The 20,149-nt window shown below is 37.7% G+C and overlaps 1 protein-coding gene across 1 annotated transcript in view; it reads right to left on the reverse strand.

Moving 5' to 3' along the window:
* The window catches only part of AGPAT5 (1-acylglycerol-3-phosphate O-acyltransferase 5), a 57,027-nt gene that overhangs the window by 8,023 nt on the left and 28,855 nt on the right, over nt 1-20,149 (reverse strand). Inside the window, exons 5-6 of the mRNA XM_021390938.1 lie at nt 20,025-20,115; nt 9,809-9,970 (exon numbers count right to left, since the gene is read on the reverse strand). Of these exons, the coding sequence (XP_021246613.1) occupies nt 9,809-9,970; nt 20,025-20,115 (253 nt within the window). The remainder of the gene's footprint in view (nt 1-9,808; nt 9,971-20,024; nt 20,116-20,149) is intronic.

Genomic DNA, 20,149 nt, shown 5'->3' on the forward strand with positions numbered 1-20,149 from the left:
TCTTACACTGGCTCTTTGACCCCTTCAGAATTATTGCCAAAATCCTTCACAGTTAAGAAAGGGGAAATGAAGGCTTGATATAGTCAAATCCACTTCAGCAACCCCCAGTTATTTCCTATTTTAATGGTCTTTAGTAACGCTTGCAATAAGGTGAGAGTGGCATCACAGGAAACTGAGATCTGAATAACGTATTTTTATTCAAAAGAACTAATATTTAGAACACATAACAATGCATCTCCTTCAGTAACAAAACACCATGTGTTGTCCTGTGTACAGTTTTACAGGCAAAATCATGACAGCAAATGTATATTCCTCTCTGAACTGCAGATGTTTTCTTTTCTTTACTTCTTAAATTTCCATTAGTGTGGACTTAAATTCAGCTACCAAAGCAGTTTGGAAATGATCTCCTCCTCCAAAGAATGAAATCCTGTCCCTCTGCTTTCATTTATTTTGTACACCAAATTAACCACCAATTGGCAAAATAAACACAGATTTAAACGCTGCATTGTTTCTCAGCTCTGCGCTTTCCATCACCTCAAGCTGAGCTGCCAGGAAACTATTTCACTGCTTGCTCTGAAAAATAAAGCTGTGCTGGAGTGAAACAGCACCGGAAGGGAAAGCAAACCAAGGGCAGAGAGAGGTCTGTTTCTCCAGGTTTACCTAGGAGGGATACAGCGCAGTAAGTGTGTTAGGAGCTGAAGGACATTTAGATACAAGAAAAATGGAATTCCCCTGAATCTTAACTAAGCCAGGGTGCTGGCAGTGAAAAATGCAAAGGCCTTAGAGAGTACTTCAGCTAGGAGTTGGGAAAAGTAATAGGTCAGGAAAAGCGACCATTCAGGCTGACCAAACTTATGAGGTGGACGTAGTCAAAACTTAATGTGAGGACAAAACTCAAAAGTGCCTCTACATCAAATAAGATACCTTAATATGAAGACCAGAGGACAAGAATTTGACTGAATGGGAAATACAGGTGAGGGCATGGCAGTACATGCAAAGGATTTTATACAGCACAGTAGCATAAAGATAGTATAAAGAGACAGAAGCAAGAAAAAAAATTCTGATGTATCCTCTAAAACACACATACTAGATAGAAATGTTAGATGGTGTCAGGACTGCCTTATTAACAAGATTACAAGCTTGATGACAGCAGTGAGAGTGTTAAGCCTGACTGAGAGCTGCAGTTACAGGACTGGTAGCAGGAGTGTGAGATTCCAGCTATTCCTTTATTGAACCACACCAATTGAGATGAGGAGCAAAGGAGGACGGAGAGAAAGAACAGCAAGTGGTTTCCTGGGAACTATTTGCAGAACCCACAAGGAAAGATGCCATTCCTAATGGGGCCTAAAGTAGTGCACAGTATTAGTGAAAAGTGGTCTGTAACAACAGTAAAATAAATGCAGAGCCATCATATACAATTAAAGGAACTCTATAATTGCAGGGGGCATGGAAGAGGAGAAGGTAAAGTGTCAAAATACCACAGAATCACAGAATCACCTGGGTTGAAAAAGAGCTCTAAGATCATGCAGTCTAACCGTCCACCTGTCACCAATATTTCCCACTAAACCATGTCCCTAAGTACAATATCTATACGTTTCTTGAACACGAGAAGAAAAAGCAGAAAGGAAGACAGCCTACAGGCTGTTAAAAAATCCTAAATACCAAAACTTAGCAAAACTTGTACTAGAAACTCAAATAAAACCTGTGCAACACTGGAAAACAAAAAGCATGAAACCCATCTGTATGGCTTAATTGGAAAATTAAAGATGCTACTATTATATTCCTTCTCTTTTAAAAATAGGAAGTTTGTCCAAATAAAGAAAACTAATAGATCAGCTCATGCCAAACATAAACATAAAATTAAGAGGATGAAGAAGGAACTTAAATAACGCAAAGGATGCTTGAATGATTAAACTGTTTGAATACATGAAAAGAAATAAACCAGCTAAGGAACTAGTGGGACTGCTGGATGACAAAGGTGTGAAGAGCGTGCTGAAGTGTTAGACTGTACAAGAGAAGCTCAAATAATTGCCTGCACTTCTCTTTCTTGCTGAAATTGTCTTATCCCTACACCTATTGCATTCTTTGTACCACGTTGCTCCGTTGCTCAAAGGAACTAGATCGATAAGTAAACAGACAGAAAGTATTAGACTAAATAAACAAGTTAGATGCCAGGAAGTCACCAAAACCAGACAACAACAAATCCAAAAGCTCTCAAACGTGGAATTTGAAAACAAAAACGTGTAACCCATCATCACAAACAGCCACTGTGCCAGAAAAACAGGGAGTTTCCCTTCCACAAATGAGGGCTTTCAAGATGATTCTGGGAAATACGAACCAAAGAGTCTTACATCCCTGGGTAAGATAGCAGAGTCTATAGTAAGGTCTCTAAGCACAGAGATCATCAGTCTGCTGGAAAAGAATTGGCATAGATTCTGTAAAGGGAAATCCTGTCTCACCAATTTGCTGGCTTTCTACAACAGTGTCAAGGAGCAGGCGGATAAAGGGGATTCGCTGGACATGATATATTTGAATTTTCATAAAGCCTTTGACAGGGTTCTACACTGAAACGCTATTAAAGAAACTAAGCTGCCATGAGATTAGAGGAAACGATGTTTTATAGACCTAAAGCTGCTTAAAGGAGAGGAAACAAACGGAGGGACTTAATGGACACTTTTCAGGATGGAAAAAACCCAGCAGCTGGGATTCTCCAGAGCCTGATGCTAGGATTGGTTTTATTCTTCATTGTGACCAATGAACAGATAGTGAAATCTCCAGTTTTTCAGGTCTTTTTCAGGAGGTCTTAAGCTGTTTTGGGGAATCAAACGCCAGATGGTGATGAGGAACATCTAAAGGACCTCCAAGTTGAGCAAACAGGGAAAAATGTGGCAGCCAAGCCTGAGCCCAAATAAGTACAGGGAAAAATAATTGAAATATGATGCTTAGATTGGAATTGGTGGCTGCAGTTTGGGAGGTCAGCTAGGATTCTCTGCAACTATCCTCTTAATTAGATAGCGGCCCCAAATCTCCCCCAAATACTGGGCAGCATCAGCAAGGACACTGAGAGCAGGGCAAAAGGAGCCACTTTGCAGCTATATAAAAAGATTGTGAGCCCACATTTTAAAGAGTTTGTCATTCCGGACTCTGTATCTCAAGGAGAATGTGGAATTAGAAAATAATACAGTAGAAAGGAACAACTAGAACATCTAGGGTGGAAAAGCATGTGCATTATAAACAAGGAAACATTTAAAAGGCTGAATTTTCAGTTTGGAGAAGGGAAGCCGAGGGAAAGATGTGAAAGCTTAAAAAAAACACTGAAGATGGCAGAGAAGAACTGCATCTTAACAAATCCTGTGATTTCAAGTGTAGATAATGATATTTCTGTACCTTTCTAAAGCCATCCAGATGTCTTTAATGACCACTATTAGAGAATGGTGCATACAGTTTTCTGTACTGGTATCAGCACCAGAGAGCTGCAGAGCATCACTGTAAGCCACCTTGCTGAAACAAGACATTGCTTGATGAAGACCCATAGTCCTTGCACATCACAGCTCACTGAAACAATCTTTGAATGGCTTTAATCTGTTTCTTAACAGATGCACTCTGGCCTTTGTGCTGTTCTGTAACAATTTGTGAATACTGTATGCTGGCCAAATTCTGTAGTTTTCTACAGAAGTATGAAAGTTTTGATCGATAGGTTGCCAGCAACAGCCTGGATCGTGCTGGGTCTGTGGATTACATCTAAAGGGTCTCACAGATGGTGGCTGGAAAGGACCAGATTTATGAGACTCACTATACAGATATCTCCATCTTCCCTGGCACATTTTTCAAGTCTCAGAAATAGGAAAAACAATTTTAGTACACATGCTCCAAAAAAGAAGAAACACAAGGATTGGAACAATTCAGAACAATGATCTCTCTAGCCAATAAACAGGATCTGTTAGGAACGATGCCAGTACTGTTAGTATTTCTGTTTTTCCCTTTTCTTCAGCCAGTTTGTTTTGATAAACAGAGAACAGTACCACAAATACTGTAGGAAAGAAAAAGGACTCCGATGTACAAAAAAAACCCCCAAAAACGAAAACAAACATAGGCTCTCAGTGCAGCACCATATTTCTGGCCAAGCCTGACAGCATGAAGAAGTTAAGGCTGTTACTGTTATCCTCAGAGTTTAAATACACTTTTGCATAAGGATCAGGAGTTCCTCAAGCTGTTGTACATAAACGCTGCCTGGGCATTCCTTGCACACGTGCACAAGGCACAGGGAGCAGAGTGATTTTATGAACCTCCAGGGTAAATACTTTGAAAATCCAATTTGTTTAGCAAAGGTTTGCTGATAACCATTGTGCCTTCTGATTATACATTCCCAAAGGGAAGCCACAAATGCCTACATTCAGTAGGAACTGCCTGAAGATAACGGAGATGTACAAGGCTGTCGTTTATGATCAGACAAGCACACAACTCGGGCTCATGGGGAAACTGGAGGGGTTATTATCCCCACCGAGGGCATGTTTGTAATACACAGAAGCAGCATCCACAAGTGATCATCGTTTGGGAAGAGGAAGTATCATGGATGCTTGCCTTATTCTTACTACTCTCAGGCATCCGAGTTTGCTTGTTGGAGGGGGCAGGAAACTGGGCTACAGAGACTCCAAATCACTTTATGTTCTTGTTTTGAGATAGGTAAAAATCCAGATGTCCTTACTCCTTCTGGCAACCATGCTCTAACACTTATTTTTCTCTGATTTTTGGAGTTCTGTAAGGAACTATAGCAAGGCCTGTATACATTCCCATGAACTGATGCTGTTGTTTGGTGAATGCCGTTATTTTCAAACAGAAGCACAACGTTTAATTGTTACAGAACTATAATACTTTTCATTTATCGAAACAGTCCTTATGTGCAGAATACTGATGCACAAGTACAAGTCTGTGCCTGAAGTGCCCTTGAAATAAGTCAGCTAGAAATTAACAGACAGGCTTTTGTGCTCCTCAAACTACTTTCAATAGAAAATGACATTGGTTCCGAAGTGGCAAATCCAGTCCTATGGAGGACAAGTGAAAAGTATTCCATTTAAAACAGACTGATTCCTTATTTTGTGGTACCAGGTGACAACACTGTATTAAAAAATGTCATATTCTAATACTTTACACTACATAAAATCAGAGTTTTCCTTTCACAGATGATTGTAAGATAGAATATCATTTGAACTTTGCTGCCAACCAGTGTTATTATCAAAACTGCTCCAAATATTTCAATGGAAAATGTCCATTATGAAATACGAAAGGTAGTTAAATTTTGCTTGAACAGACGCAGCGTGACGAATTCATGACATTAGATTTACCATCAACGTCAAAAAGCCATAAAAGCTATCCCACACTTGCTGCAAATCTCACAGAATCACGGAATTGCAGGGGTTGGAAGGGACCTCCAGAGGTTTCACCAATGCTGATGTCCAGCCTCACTTCTAATTTACATCCTTTCAATTGCTCTAAAGTAACTGCAATTTAATTCCCAGTGTTTTTCATGCAATGACAACTAGCAGAGATCTGAACTGATTATTAGTCAGTTTATCATTATAAATCTCATTTTCGACTGTTTTATATACATAATACCATTTATCAGCTTATAAATGGCGTTTTTTAATTATTTTCAACATATCTGTAACTATGTGCTTGTTATCATTCTTTGGATATTAAAAGACAGCAGATATGATCAAATTCAGGCTAAAGTCCAGACAAAAACTGCTTTCCATTGCTCCAGTTTCTTCGCTATCGTTCTGTACTTCACTGCCTAACTGGGTCCTAATAAAAGTACAGGCATTTGGAAAAGCGTAATTTCCCCTGGGGAAGTTTGGCTGGTCTGACCTCCTCAAATTATACTGATCAAAGCGATGTACTGATTTTCAGAAATGTACACACACACATACTTTCAAAGTGTTTGTTCTGGAATTGATATACAGCAGAGTCAATAATTCTCAGGAATTCCTCGGACTTCTTTAAGACAGCGTCTACATGTACTTTCTATTTTTGTTCAGTGTTTACCATTGTCACATGCTGCTATTTCACACACTCTTTCATCTGCAATGGCCAGATAAATACCATCTGGTTATGGTAAAACCTCCACGCTGCAGGCAAAATAATAAAGATGTAAATGTGTGCATAATGCTCTTTCAGGTGCAAGAATGACAACAGTTCCCACATCCCGTGAGAGCTACCCCTTAACACCAAGCAAAGCGGGATGTGAATGCTCAGCACATTCATTTGGAAGAAGGAAAATTAGGTTCTCCTTTCTTTCTTTCTTTTTTCTTTTTTTCCCCAAAGAAGAATGATAATTTATGGTTTATCTATAGTAAATCAGTATCAACAAATCCAGCACAAGCTCTTTCCTTTTTTCTTCTAAATTGTTTAAGAATATAAACATAAATTGCATCTTAGCTGCGCTGAACTGCCCATGGGATTATTTGGATCTAAGAATTCTAAGGATCACAAATAAATACAGTCTAGCAGCATGGTCCTCCCTGCGTGGAATCATCACGGTCTGTCTTTAATGATCCGGACAAACCCTCCTCAGTACTGGGAGAGGGAAGACATCTGTGAGAAACTGTTACTCTTTGGAGAGGTTGCCATGTGGGGGAAAAAACTCCACTGGAAACATAACAAGAACCAAACTTGCTGGAATGAAAAGGAATGAATAATGAATACACAACAGAAAAAACACAGGATACAAATTGCAACCATTAGCCACAACTGGATGTGAAGCACTAACAAAAAGCAACATCCCTGCATACAGCTACTATTTAAATCTCTGTCTTTGAAAACAGAACTTCCAGCTGGAAAGTGCATAAAATTTTTAAGTGCATAGATAGCCACAAAAAAATCAACACATTTGAAAGGATATACTACAATAATTTGCCTGCTCTAAAAAGGCAGCATGTTATCAGATGCTCCTGGCGTTCACAGCTCTACTCTAAGCAATAAAGCAGAAAGGATGGTGAATGTCATTTTTCCAGTTGCTAGTATACTGCGCTTGGTTTTAATCCTGTTGAATAAGTAAACTTTATAATATAAGTTTTCTATGGTGAAAAAAATTCATTTTGTCCAAGAAAGTCCATTTAAACAAAAGGTTCCATATTACAGAATTCAGAACGCAATTTTTTTTCTCAGATTTTTTATTTTTCAGTTTGGCTTATTGCTGTTAACATGATTTCCCAGATAAAGCATGGTAGTATTACTCACAGTGACTACAATGTTTCTTGTAACCTGCTTTGCTTTCTACTGAATAGGGCAGGCAAAGGCTGACCATATCCCTGGGTAAGTATGCTTTTCTCCAGAAGCAACACAGGCTCTTCTGAGGATTTGGGATTTACAGAACTGAAAGCCAAGTGTATTTCAAGAAACACATTATACCTGTGTGGAATTCGGGTTTCATTCACGTGGGAAATGTCATACGATGGGAAATACAGTCATCAAGTAAAACTGAGTTTATCAGAAGTTTGTTTTCCATGTAATGGATTTCAATCACTTTTCCTAGCTTGAAAAAGACACGCTGACCTTATCTTTTAAAAATTACCAGGATTGTACTGCCACTTTTTCTGATCAGAATGAGAAACAACATTCTCATTCAGCACTGACACAGACAGAAAATGTTCATATGAAATACACATATGAAAGTAACACTTTATACTTTGTTTTAGTACCATAAAGATTGAGAATGATAAAGGATCTCAAATGCATAGGTATAATTCCAATCCTTTTATTGTACTATATTCCTGAACAGACCAGTTGTTGGACTGTTGCAGAACAGTGAAACGATCCTGACCTTTTACAACAGAAATTATTTTTTCTTCCATGTTGTGTCTGGAGGGTCTAAAGGAATGTTCCCCTCCGTAATTTATAAAGCCTCCTTAATCTACATAATTTATATTATATGGAATATATGTGACTGCCACAGTAACTTGGAATGTCCTGGATGGATATTTCCTTTATCTGCTCCGTAATGGATAACAACTGGTTGGCTTTGCTTCATTCTGTATTACTAGCTTTCTTGTTACCAAAGGCTGAGACAGTAATTATTCCAGCCTCACCAGTAAGGCTGATACCTCCCTGAGTGATATGTATGTAGCCCTGCCCTGGAGTCCTGAGAAGGCTGGATATGCAGAGGCCACCCCAAACCACCTGACTGCCACTTGACACTGGGCACAAGAAACAGCCAACAGGGAAATGCAGTTTGTTGGTTCCGTTTATGTAATTACATCATATTTCACAGAAACCTGAAAGCTCAGTAGGTGAAGAGGGTTTGTAAGGAATTTGAATGTTTGCCATTTTATCATTAAGTAATGATATTTTAATAGCTTAATTAACCATCAGGCAGTGAAAAGTCCAGTGTGAGAGTCTAATAATCAAGTCATGAAACAAGATATGCTACAGGGAAGGGGAAACAATTCTATTTGTTTTAAATGGAATCTTGAGTGACAGGATAAGAGAGAGGCTGTCAGTCTTCAAGAGGGTCTGTATTTAAAAGATTTTTTTTTAAATCAAATTTTAAATAATAAAAATCTCCAAAACAAAGTTTAAAATAAGATTATGTCCTAAATAAATTACATTAAATTATAAAAATCACTTTCAATATTTAACTACAAAACTCTCCTAAGAACTTAGAAGAGTTAATACATTGTGTTAGTAGTTATGTTTCTTACCTATTCAGAACAATTTTAAATTTGGTGAAAACTTAAAAACAGACAATTCCAGAACTTCAAAAGAACCAGCATCTGGAAGGATGAACCTCAAGCTCCTCAAGAACTTGCACCCATTAATGAAGTGAGATGGAAACAGCTGTACTGGCAACTATTTTTAGCAGAAGGAACTAAGTCCTAGCCCTACACAGACACTGGACCAGCTGAGGAGTGATAAATTAGCTAAGAATTTACTTGCAAGCCCCTCAGACAACACAAGGCTGAACTAATGTGGCATATTTTCTCCTTGACATCCAAACTGCAACAGACTGGCAAGTACCACTGTGAGCCAACTAACAACAGACACGCTCAGATATGGCTGAGAGACCCAGCAACTGCAAATGGAATGAAAGATGCCATTCAGCCCCCCAGTTACGGTATAGGAAAATAAATTAAGAAAAGAAACAACTCACCATTCAACACAAACAAAACTCACCAAATCTCAAAGCTTTCTGCCCAAGTTTTCGCCAGCAGATACCCTAGAACTTACTTTTTGTTTAGTTAACCAACAGCATTTAAAACTAATTTACCCTAGTTTCTTAAGTTGCTAGAAGTGATTAAAATACTACGTGCAGTAAGTAAAGCCCACTTGCATAAAATGCTTGAAGTGTTTGTAAGTTTAGCAATTTGAAGAATTACAAAAAATATATATTACTACATATTTCCTTTTAAAAATATATGCATTTCAGCAAATATATCGTATCCACATGCACATAGTAAAACAAGAAGGAAGAGAACTTACATTCGCATCAAATGCCAGTGTTAGAAGAAACATGAAGGTGAAGGGCACCCGCTGCTTGTGCCCTCAAGTTCCTTTGAACTCCAGAGAGTACTTGTGCACAGAATCGGACCACAGAAATATTCTCTGTGTGCAAGCAGGTAAGGGAAGGAGAGGGTAGGAATGTTGTGGGTAACCATTATTGAACCAAGTCACTAATCAATGATGCCCCACCAAGGAGTGGTAAGACGGCTGGAGCACTGTGAAGATTATCTTCAGAGCACCAAAAAGCACCAGAAGTCGTCTCTGCATGTTAACGCACACGTGGCTGCAGCATGTCTAGTGTACATTAGCTCACCTGTCATAGATGGTGCCAGTTTTCTTTGTCCTTTGTGGTCCACAGTACCTTCATACGCTACAGTCACATCATACACTGCATCCAGATAGTCTTTCATCGTGTCAATTGCTACATGAGTTGCCTTCACGCGTGGTGTTAGCACATGCTTCAATACAGCAAGTCCTAGGGAGAAAAGCAAATTGAAGCGTTTGAAGGTAATCTGAGTGATACTTAGAAAAGGAACATCGTGGCAGCAAACTTCAGCACCCCCACTCAAAATCACAAAAGGATTATTTTTAATCTCACTTCTCAGCTGAGAGAGAGCATGTGTGCACACTGCATTTGTTCTACAGAACATATGTAGAAGATAGAACAGAATTCTTACAGGATACTAATGACAGGCTGCTCAACAAAAGAGTCCTTGTTACAGTTGCTGCTCTACAAGTAGTGATGGTTTTAAGGTGGCTCATAAGTGATGAAGAAGCATTTCACCTTACTGTTTATGTTTGCCCAATATAGGTTAAAAAAAAATAATTAACTGAGAAATACAAAACACAGAGAACACCACCACCTCAGATCCTGCCTCAGAAATAGATTTGGTAGATGAGGCATACGCACAGATAATCTTAAGCATGCCCAATGCACATCCAGCACTTTGCTTCCAATGGACAAACCAATTTTGTCAATGTACTGAATCCTAACACTGTCCCACAGTAATAAAACAGCAGTCGTTTTAAACTACGCATGCTTAAACAGGATGAAAGATTTCTCCAAAGCTACAATGCTATCGGATATTTAAGTATGTTTGCTATTTTCTACTTCTGATTCTCTTTTCCTCTGCTTTTCATAGAATCAGTAAGGTTGGAAAAGACCTCTAAGATCATCCAATCCAACCATCAACCCATCACCACCATGCCCACTAGCCATGTCCCACAGTGTCACATTTACCTTTTGCTTTCTTCTTTCTAATGACACACACTGGGATAACGGCTATGCTGCCAGTCTTCCTTTTGAGGAAGGATGACAGAAAGCAGACTCAAGACAGCTTTAGCCAATTGCAATGATTCGCTGCTGAGAGAAACGGGGAATTCCACTTCATCCTTGCAGCCATGCCTCTACTACTCTTTTCTACAGGCTTGTGCATGCTACTACTAACTAGAGCTCTGGTTCTACCCTCCCACCAGCTGAATCAAGTCACCGTCCCAGCAGAAACTAAGCAGTGGAGTGGGAAAACAGCAAACAGAGTTGACAGCATGGAGGAAACCTTCTCTGTTTCCCTGCCAAAAAGATATTAGACTGACTTAGCCATTAACAAAACCATAGTCAGAGAAATCTACAGCTGCCTTTAACCACCCAGGCCAAGATGCACAGATTGATATGTCATGGACATAAGAAGGTCAAATTTAACAGCAATCCACATGTCCTAACAACAGCATTTCATATCAGTGTTAGTTTGCTTCAGCTCACCACTGCCACCAAAAGCATACTGAAGAACACACAAGCACACTGGGCTTGAAAATATAAACTTTATTCTATTTCCAAAGTTGCAATATACAATGAATTGCAAAATGAAAAATACACCAAGCCTTTTTGTAACCTCAACACAGCTCTTCCACACTTACTTGAAAATGCTTCTAACCACCCCCTCCCCCCCAAATAATTTTATGGAAAAAAAACCCATTGTTTTGCTGTACACTGTGTATCTTTCTCAAAGAGAAGTATCAGAATATGATTGTGATTAATGCTTTCTACTCTTATCATTTACAGGCTTACTTTTCAATTTTTTTTTTTTTTTGAAATAGCACCTCTCTTCAGTACTATTGACTCCTGACATTAGAAGAGATTTTTTCTAAGCCAAAATATTGTGGTACTGCTTTAGGTATATTTCCACTTGGAAAATCAATACTAAAGATAATATAGTACGTCCTGATTTTGTACTGAACTTCTGTCCCCCTTCTGTTGGGTAAAACATAATCAGATATAAAAGTAAGCACGTGTCTACTGAACAGTAGAGTTTCTAAACTTCTCTAAGATTTTTATAGTTGAAAATTTCAATATAAATCATTGTCTTGGTTTCTTAATATTTGCTAAGAGTCTATTTGATCAAACAGGGAGATAAAAGGTTATTTACTAGCACTCTTTCTGAAGTCATTGTTCTAAGCCTTACCGGCAGCAGCGATAACTGTCTATGCAAAATGTTATACAGATTGGGTAAATATTTTGAAGCATAATATGGTGGTAGTGTTTTTTTAGCTTGTGAACTGCTACATCAAACAGCTAATTATGTTATGTTTCTAAATGTTTACTCAGTAAATGAAGCACTGAATATTCTAGTGTTGCGACAGCAATGGTATTAGTGTGGACACCACACTCAAAACAACTCTTGTTGATCCAAATTCTCTAACACACTAATTTTGCTCTAGAAACACTGTCATTCCTTTCCTGTCTATTTTATCATCCCCTTACCCAAACTAGTATTCTGGGGAAGGAAAGGAGAAATCAGGCTTCAACAAAAACTCAATCCTCTAGACAAAATATACGTATCTAAGACTAATCACTGCTAAGGTTTTCTTGAATTAATTCATGGTCAGTTTTGGAGGTGAAGATGATCAGTGACAATCTGAGAAGAGCAACTGTAGAATAAGTCCCTCTTATGCCATGTGCTACCAAGTGAACTCTTGAAGGTTTAGATTCAAAATGAGTATTCATCTAATTAAAATCAACAAAGGCCATAATCCGTTATTTAATATAGCTTCAGTGCATGATAAACAAGCATCAGTAATATGAGTTCAACACATCCTTTTAAAGAATCTTGCAATTACTTGACGATCTTTGCTAAAATCAACATAATCAACAAATTTAAACCCAAGTAGCTACAGCATAGTTAACTTGGCAAGCTGCCTCCATCCAATTCACAAAATACACTGTGCTTAAACTGTTTTTAATGTTGTGCAATACTAAGTTAGAACTCTCTGTCAAAGTATTTGAGGTCATGAGATTTCATTTTAAATGCCAAAGAAAACAAACTAGATGTCTAATAATGTAATACTCTACCTTGAAATGCTACAGCTTTGCTCTTTTATGTAAGCTGATATTAAAATGATTAACAAGGAAAAAATACCAAAAAATATAATGTCTTGATGCAGGCATGCAAGAGAACCATATCAAGGGCTTCAGAAATCATTATAATAATATGAAAATCTGAATAAGCAGGTCAAGTAATGGTACCTCAACCAGCAACTGTTGACTAGACTAGAACAAGATGTAAAACTTGGGTGCAGACTTTCTGAAAGAAACAAAAGTTTTAGTTTGGAAACATTAGCATCTCTAGAATTGATTTTTTTTCATGTAAACAGAAAAGAACAAGAGCAACAAAAACTGTGGACATCATTTATCTAATTTCTCAGGATGAAGTTAGATTTAAAAGCTGAGTAGAATTTGGGAGACCTCATTGTGGCCTTCCAGTGCTTGAAGGGAACTTATAACCAGGAGGGGAACTGACATTTTTCACAATCTGGTAGCGATAGGACAGGGGGGAATGGTTTTAAACTAAAACGAGGAGAAATTCAGGTCAGCTGTTACAAAGAAATTCTGCACTCAGAGGGTGGTGAGGCACGGGAACATGCTGCCCCATCCCTGGAGGTGTTCAAGGCCAAGTTGGATGGGGCCCTGGGCTGCCTGATCTGGTGGGTGGCAACCCTGCACATGGTTGGGGGTTGGAATTAGATGATCTTTGAGGTCAGTTCCAACCTAAGTCATTCTGTGATTCTATAAATTCTATGGAGAAGATCTCCCTTGCTTTTCCTTTAATCTGAGCCAAAAGCTCACAGAGGTTCCAGCACAGGCAGGCCACCTACTGACATTTTCAGACTCCTCAATTAGTCATAATTTTACTCCTGACATGTGCATACACCCTATTTTGAAATGAAACCAATTAAAGAAAAAAGAAAAAAAAACTGTTCTAAATGATGAAAACCCTGTGTATTACATGAGCACTAGCACATTTAATCAACAAAAGTTATACTCACTAAAGTGGATGTCAGATTAGTGTGATTAGCTTTTCCTCCTCCTAAAAAACTATGTTAATTGATGGTAAAACAAAAATTGAAAATGAGGCAAAAAAACACAGTGAGTTAAATTTAACACCAACTAGGTCTTCTTTTCCTCTTTTTCCTTGTGCATGTGTGTGTGTACATGTTCATGCAGCAGTAATATTTGACCAAAAGCTTTGCAGCTTTTTGGTGTCCTATGCACTGACCTAACACTATGTTCCTCCCAGCCTACTGGAATGCCCTCGGTAGCTGAAGGTTTAGTTACTGAAACCAATGTCCAGAGAGACGTACAAAATTACATACGGTGGGAGCGCTCAGCGTTCATAAAGGAACTTCCTCTCCCAACCTGCAAGTACATCTTAACTTCCTATACACCTTCCCTCATGTAACAGATTTTATGAAATTCTGCCAAGGAAGTTGTAGAAGAAATGTGCTTATATAAAAAACAGTTATAATACACTACATCTTCCCACTCCCACAGTGAAAAGTTAGGTGCACAGCAGCAAGTTTCAATTATAATTCCAATCTACTTAGGCACATTTTGCTACCTAACCAGTAGACAACACGGTAATTGGCCAGAAGTCCCCATGACAGCTGAGTAGCATTAAGGAGGCATCAATAAACACACAGCCTCACTGAAAATAAAAATATTAAAAAAAGAACAACGGGTGAGATGAATTAAAAAAAATGACAGATATAAGGTATAAAGTCATTTGCTCGTGGTGCACTTAAAAAGTCCTTCAATAGTTTAAAAGCCATAGTTTTAATTTTTTCTAGGCAAAGTCTGCCAAGTCATCTACTGCTTCGCTACAAAATGGTTTTTGCCTCAGTGAATATAAGCACATACTAAGAACATTGAGACAAATATGAGACTGTGGTAATTAAGAGACATCCATTTGGAACAACAATTTGGAATAACATTCTGTTATTGCTAATGTGAAGTGAAAAGCAATACCTTCCCACCTCTTTGAAAAAAACCCAAACCAACAGGTAATCTATGTAGGAACAGGGATCCTTGTCATTTTAAATTTCATTTAATAACTTTGTAAAACATTTTTCTTAGCATTCGCCACTAAAAAAACTAAAGAAAATATGAAGAAATCTGTTTGTATGATAGTATTCCACTGACTAACATACAAAGGACTTAGCTGACAGTATTTATTAAGAATTTGCATGCTCTTGAAAAAAACTGGCTTTTGTTATCATGAACAACAGTACAAGAGAAGTAAGAAATCCTCTCAGGGAGAGTACAGCAATCCCACACGAAAACACAGGAGACACAACACTTTGGTACACTTTTTTCCATAATGGGTACATCCAGAAATAAGTTAAGAATACAAGATAGCTTCTAACTTTCCTAAACTTGATTTTCTAAGGACAACTATTAATAATAGAAATCCTTTCTTCATCCTAAAGCATATAACTCTCAAATGCTACTCAAGAGGCACTCCAACACAGCACTTAAAAAAAATATTACTTTCCTTTCCAAAATTCAGTGTGCACTTCTACAACAAGCATGCTTACATCAAAGTGTGAAAAAAATCACCAAAAGATTTTTTAAAGACAGTTTCAAATAATATTTCTGCATATTAAATACTTCAGAATGCTTTAAAATACAATCTATAACCAATGCCAAGATGTAGAAGGGAAACATTTTCAATTAGCTTGGTAGAAACACCTCTTTTTCACATGACCTGTAAAAGCAATTTTGAGATAAGCACATCCTGCACGCACAAACATCTTAGTAGAAAGCATGATACCAGTCAAGATAAACTTAGCATTAAAAGAACATTTACATTTGCAACTTTTCTACACAAAACCAAGGGAGATAGTACATGAATGCATCTGCAACTTTTCCACACAAAACTAGGGAGATAATAAATGAATACCTGAAATGTTTCCTTGATGAAATGACCTTTGTTAGAAATCAGACATTAATACAAAATTCCATAAATGCCTTTCACTCAGAAAGATTGCTTTGTCTTCATTCAGCACAGCAAGCCAAGCTAAATTTAGTAAGCTTCTTATCATGTTCACTTTGACTTTTCAGAAGTTAATAGTAACATTAGGAGTAGGAGGGCTTTGGATTATTTATTTTCACATCTTTAAAATGTCATTCCTTAACATTTGGATAAAGCTCATATTCTATTAAACTTAAGAAATCTAGAGTTGCTTGGAACTGTATAGAGGTCTAACTCCTAGAAAATTATTAAAAATCCAAACGCGTATATTGTGGAAACATAAAAACAAAATATATTTTATATCAGAAGCTGGTACAGAAAAAAAAACCTCCAGTATTTAGTGGGTTCTACTGAAAGTATGTTTTATAATCCAGTATCTGTAATATGCTTCAAAAAATTCACAGTTCAAAACAAATACATACAATAAAAATTACCACTTCTAACATTACAGCAAGATCTAAGTTACATCCCTATGAAAATAAGTGTTACCTACACATTATAATTTCCTAGATGCAAAAACTCAAGCCCACTGACCAGCGTAGAAGAACAAAAGCACTTTTAAGATGCCTAAAACAGTTGATCAGAGACTTTATAGTCTCCAACACATATCAACAGAATGACCACACCAGATTTTGAAGGTGGCAATCATATTAGCCGACTACTCCGTTACAATGGAAAAACTAAAGCAAATTTTAAGATTACTGACTATATACTTAAACAGTGGAAGATGGAAGGCAAAAACCCAGGAAAAGAGAGAAAACCTGCCTTCACATGCTTAGATCTTCAATAAGCAGAAATATTTCTTTTGATTACAAGAATCTTAGGAGATGTTCCATTGGAAACAAATGAGTAAACCACACTGAAATACAGGGGAAAAAAAGAGCCTCCTAGTAGCAACTGCTGGAAGCATCTCACATGATCACTTACTTCTCATGATGATCCTCGTTATTCTCTCTTGATGTTCAAATCCACCTACATGGCACTGACGCCAATGGCTTGGAAGTGGGGGGTGTCATTTATATGACAGAAACATGAAAACCTGACAGATGTTTTCATCTGCAATTCTGGCAACACTGCCTATGTGGTTTCCTGGCTATGAAACTCTAGCAAATACTATAGTTTGGAACCAACAAACTTAAATTCTAGAACAATTTAAACTCTGTGGACAATTTTTTTTTCCATGAATAGCTTCTACACCAATCCCAAACTACTTCATTTTAAGAGTTAACTTTTGCTTTCAAAATTCAGTCAGCACATTCTTCCTTCTCCAGTACAATCAAATAAATATATTTTTAGTTTAAAATGCTGCCTGTTCCACACTGGGTAAAAATCTGATTGGACTGAATTGTTGGGCACTTGTAAAATGTGTAGAATAAATAATCTTCAGTTTTTGAGGGTAGTCGCCTTACCCCTAGATGACAACATTCTCAATTTCACCACGCAACTAGGACCCCTGGAAGTAAGCAACTTTTTGTGTCTCAATGAAAACAATTACAGTGGAAAGAATCAATATTTTGTGTAGAACCCAAGTCTAATGACAGAATAACTGTAATATAAAGTACAATCAGTATTTTTAAAAAGTTACCTTTCAAGGGGGGCCTCAATCACCTTTATATTCTTTTGCTGTTTGATATCCTTTCATCCTATTCATAGACAGATAAGATTTATTTAAATATTCGTATCAACAATAAAGACATAACAGTTGCACCCAGCAATCTGAAAATAAGCTTTTGGGATGTGCACCTATGCATTTGTTTCTGGGTTGGGTTTTATATATAATATATGTTTTAATTGGTCCCTGGCCAACTGCAAGAGGCACTGACTGTGTCCATTACTTATATTTCCTTAAAAACAATATCAAGCTATGAGATGCAACTTAGTTGGTCACATTAAGACCAGCTAATTAAGTTCAGCCCAGTAATTCTGCTTATGTCAATGAATCTTCCCTGGAAGAGAATCCAGCCCGTGGAGAATAACAATAAACACCAAATCGACAAAACCTTTTCATACTTCCTCTCTGAAAAACTAATAAAACATATACACACAGTTATGTCAAAAACAGTATTTCAGATTTCAGACAGCGTGATAATAAACATGAGTTATGTTTGTGCTCTAGGAATAGCTTTGTTATCTTAGGGTACAATATCTCTTATTCCATCTGTTAGAGAAAATAACACTAAGTCAAAGTTTAATTCTTGCAAATTAAACCACTTTTTCAATAGTACACATGTATTATTTCCTCAACTTATAAACTGTGCAAAAATGTAGGAAAAAAATCATTACAAAGCTTACTCACATTTCAAGACGTATTTTATAAAACAACAAAAAAAATTCCCCGTGTGTCTGTAAAACCAACACTGAAGCACCATGCTCGGTACCAAAGACCAGATAAAATCATCAGACATTTTATTTCTCCATCATGACTGAAGGACAAAATTTAAGTTACAGAATGCCCTCACTGCTCTGAGTGGAAGAGCTACCAGGCACTGAGACTTTCTAAAAAACCGTACAAAATACGTGAGTGGTGAGCTGTTCGGTCACAGCTCTTGTGCCGGGGGCCCTGCTTGCAGCCAGCAGCTAGGACCTTGGTGGCAATGGGGCTGCCAAGCAAAAGCCACAAGCCAGGGTTGGCACTGCTGCATGGCAGGGCTCTGGGGAGTAGTTGTCATCTCCTGCCGGCGCTCACTCAGAGTTTCCTGTCCTCGGAGGTCCCCGACATACGTGGTCTGTGCCTTGTGGCTCCCAGCCATAAGGATATTTTGGTATGCAGCTTTTAGCGTCAGGCAGGCTGGCCATCCTGGCCAGGGATGCTCTAATTCAAGTGAGTATCAATCTTCCCATTGACTTGCAGGGACAGTTCCCACCCTCTCCGTATAAAAAATTGAGGAGAGTCTAAATTTTTGTGAACTATAACAACAAAAGAATTCAGCAACAGGGAGAAGCAGATCAAGAGGATTCTACGCTAAACTAGAAGGTGCTTCCTGTTTAATAAGTACACATATTCAGTGTTTTTAAAGGAGTTATCCTTACAAAATAAAAGCAGACCAAAACTGGAGACAAGCACTAGAAGAAACAAACAGGTTATTGTTATTATTTTTACTGTTTTTCCAACTGTAGATATCTAATTCAGAGGTTTATTAAAATAATGACAGTGAGAGCCCTTACTCTTCCCTGACAAAGGAGAAGAGAGGAAAAAAAACACCTCATATCCAACACCCTTTCTGAACTCTCAAAGAACCGCCAACTAAATGAAACATTTGACTTTCATTTCCGACAGGAAGCTGAAGTGATGAATCAATATGTTATGACTTCAGCACTCTTGCACATACGCGCAAACAAATTCCATTCTTCCCAAGGAGGAGAAGAAAAGCATATATCCTTTTGGACACGAACTAACAATACTTAATAGCTTGATGATCTCAACAGGCTGATTCAAAGACTTCTGAATTCATTTCAGCGTGTCACAGAAATGAATTTACCAGACCTATTTGTTAGTCTTTGTTTACCTTCAGAATGAATTATTTCGCTTTTCGTCAACAGGAAAAAACAAAACCAGGAAATATGTTGACGGAACTGTTGGAGTTAAAAGTTTATGTGTATTGTGCTTACGCTGTGAGAAAAATGAAAAGGCTTGGGAGCCTTTGCAAGCCATTCCAAAGAAGAAATAATTCCATCTGTGGTTACGGAGAAGATGCCAACGTTCACTGAGGCAACTACAGGATAAATGTCAACCAAGGAGGGGTAAGATTGGAAGGTGAAATAGTAACCCCCCCAAAAAAATGGTAGTATTAATAGTAATTCAGAAGAAAGAGATGGAAGACTTTCTTTTAAGGCACAACATTCCCTATGCTGAATATCCTTTATGTCAATAACAACTGTAAATGGAATTGTTACATCAAGTTAGACAGATCAGTGTCCTGATCCCATATCACTGAAGAGCAGGAAAAGAAGTGTTCATAAATACATATAAATAAAAGCTAAAGAGAACTTTCTTGTGAATTAATACTCCTGTATAACATGAAATGCATGAAATGTCTGAATATAAGGTATATTCATCTTACACTGGTATGAGAAACATTGGCTTTTTCTAGTCTAATCCTTAAGTATCAAACAGGCAGGCTTAACAGTCCAGTTAAGGTGAGATCATTTCCATATTATGTAACATTTTCGATAACGTATGTTAACACTATAATAAAAGAATGATACCAAGATCTTTTTGCTTACCTTCTTTTTCAGCAAATGATTGGCTGTCTGCAATGACTTTTGGTATCTCTGGATTATAACGAGTCCCCTCTGGAAAAATCACTAAATACATCTGTGGGATGAAAAAGCAAAACAAAACAAAAAGT

The sequence above is a fragment of the Numida meleagris genome, chromosome 3 (genome assembly GCF_002078875.1).
Source record: "Numida meleagris isolate 19003 breed g44 Domestic line chromosome 3, NumMel1.0, whole genome shotgun sequence".
In the NCBI taxonomy this organism is placed as follows: domain Eukaryota; kingdom Metazoa; phylum Chordata; class Aves; order Galliformes; family Numididae; genus Numida; species Numida meleagris.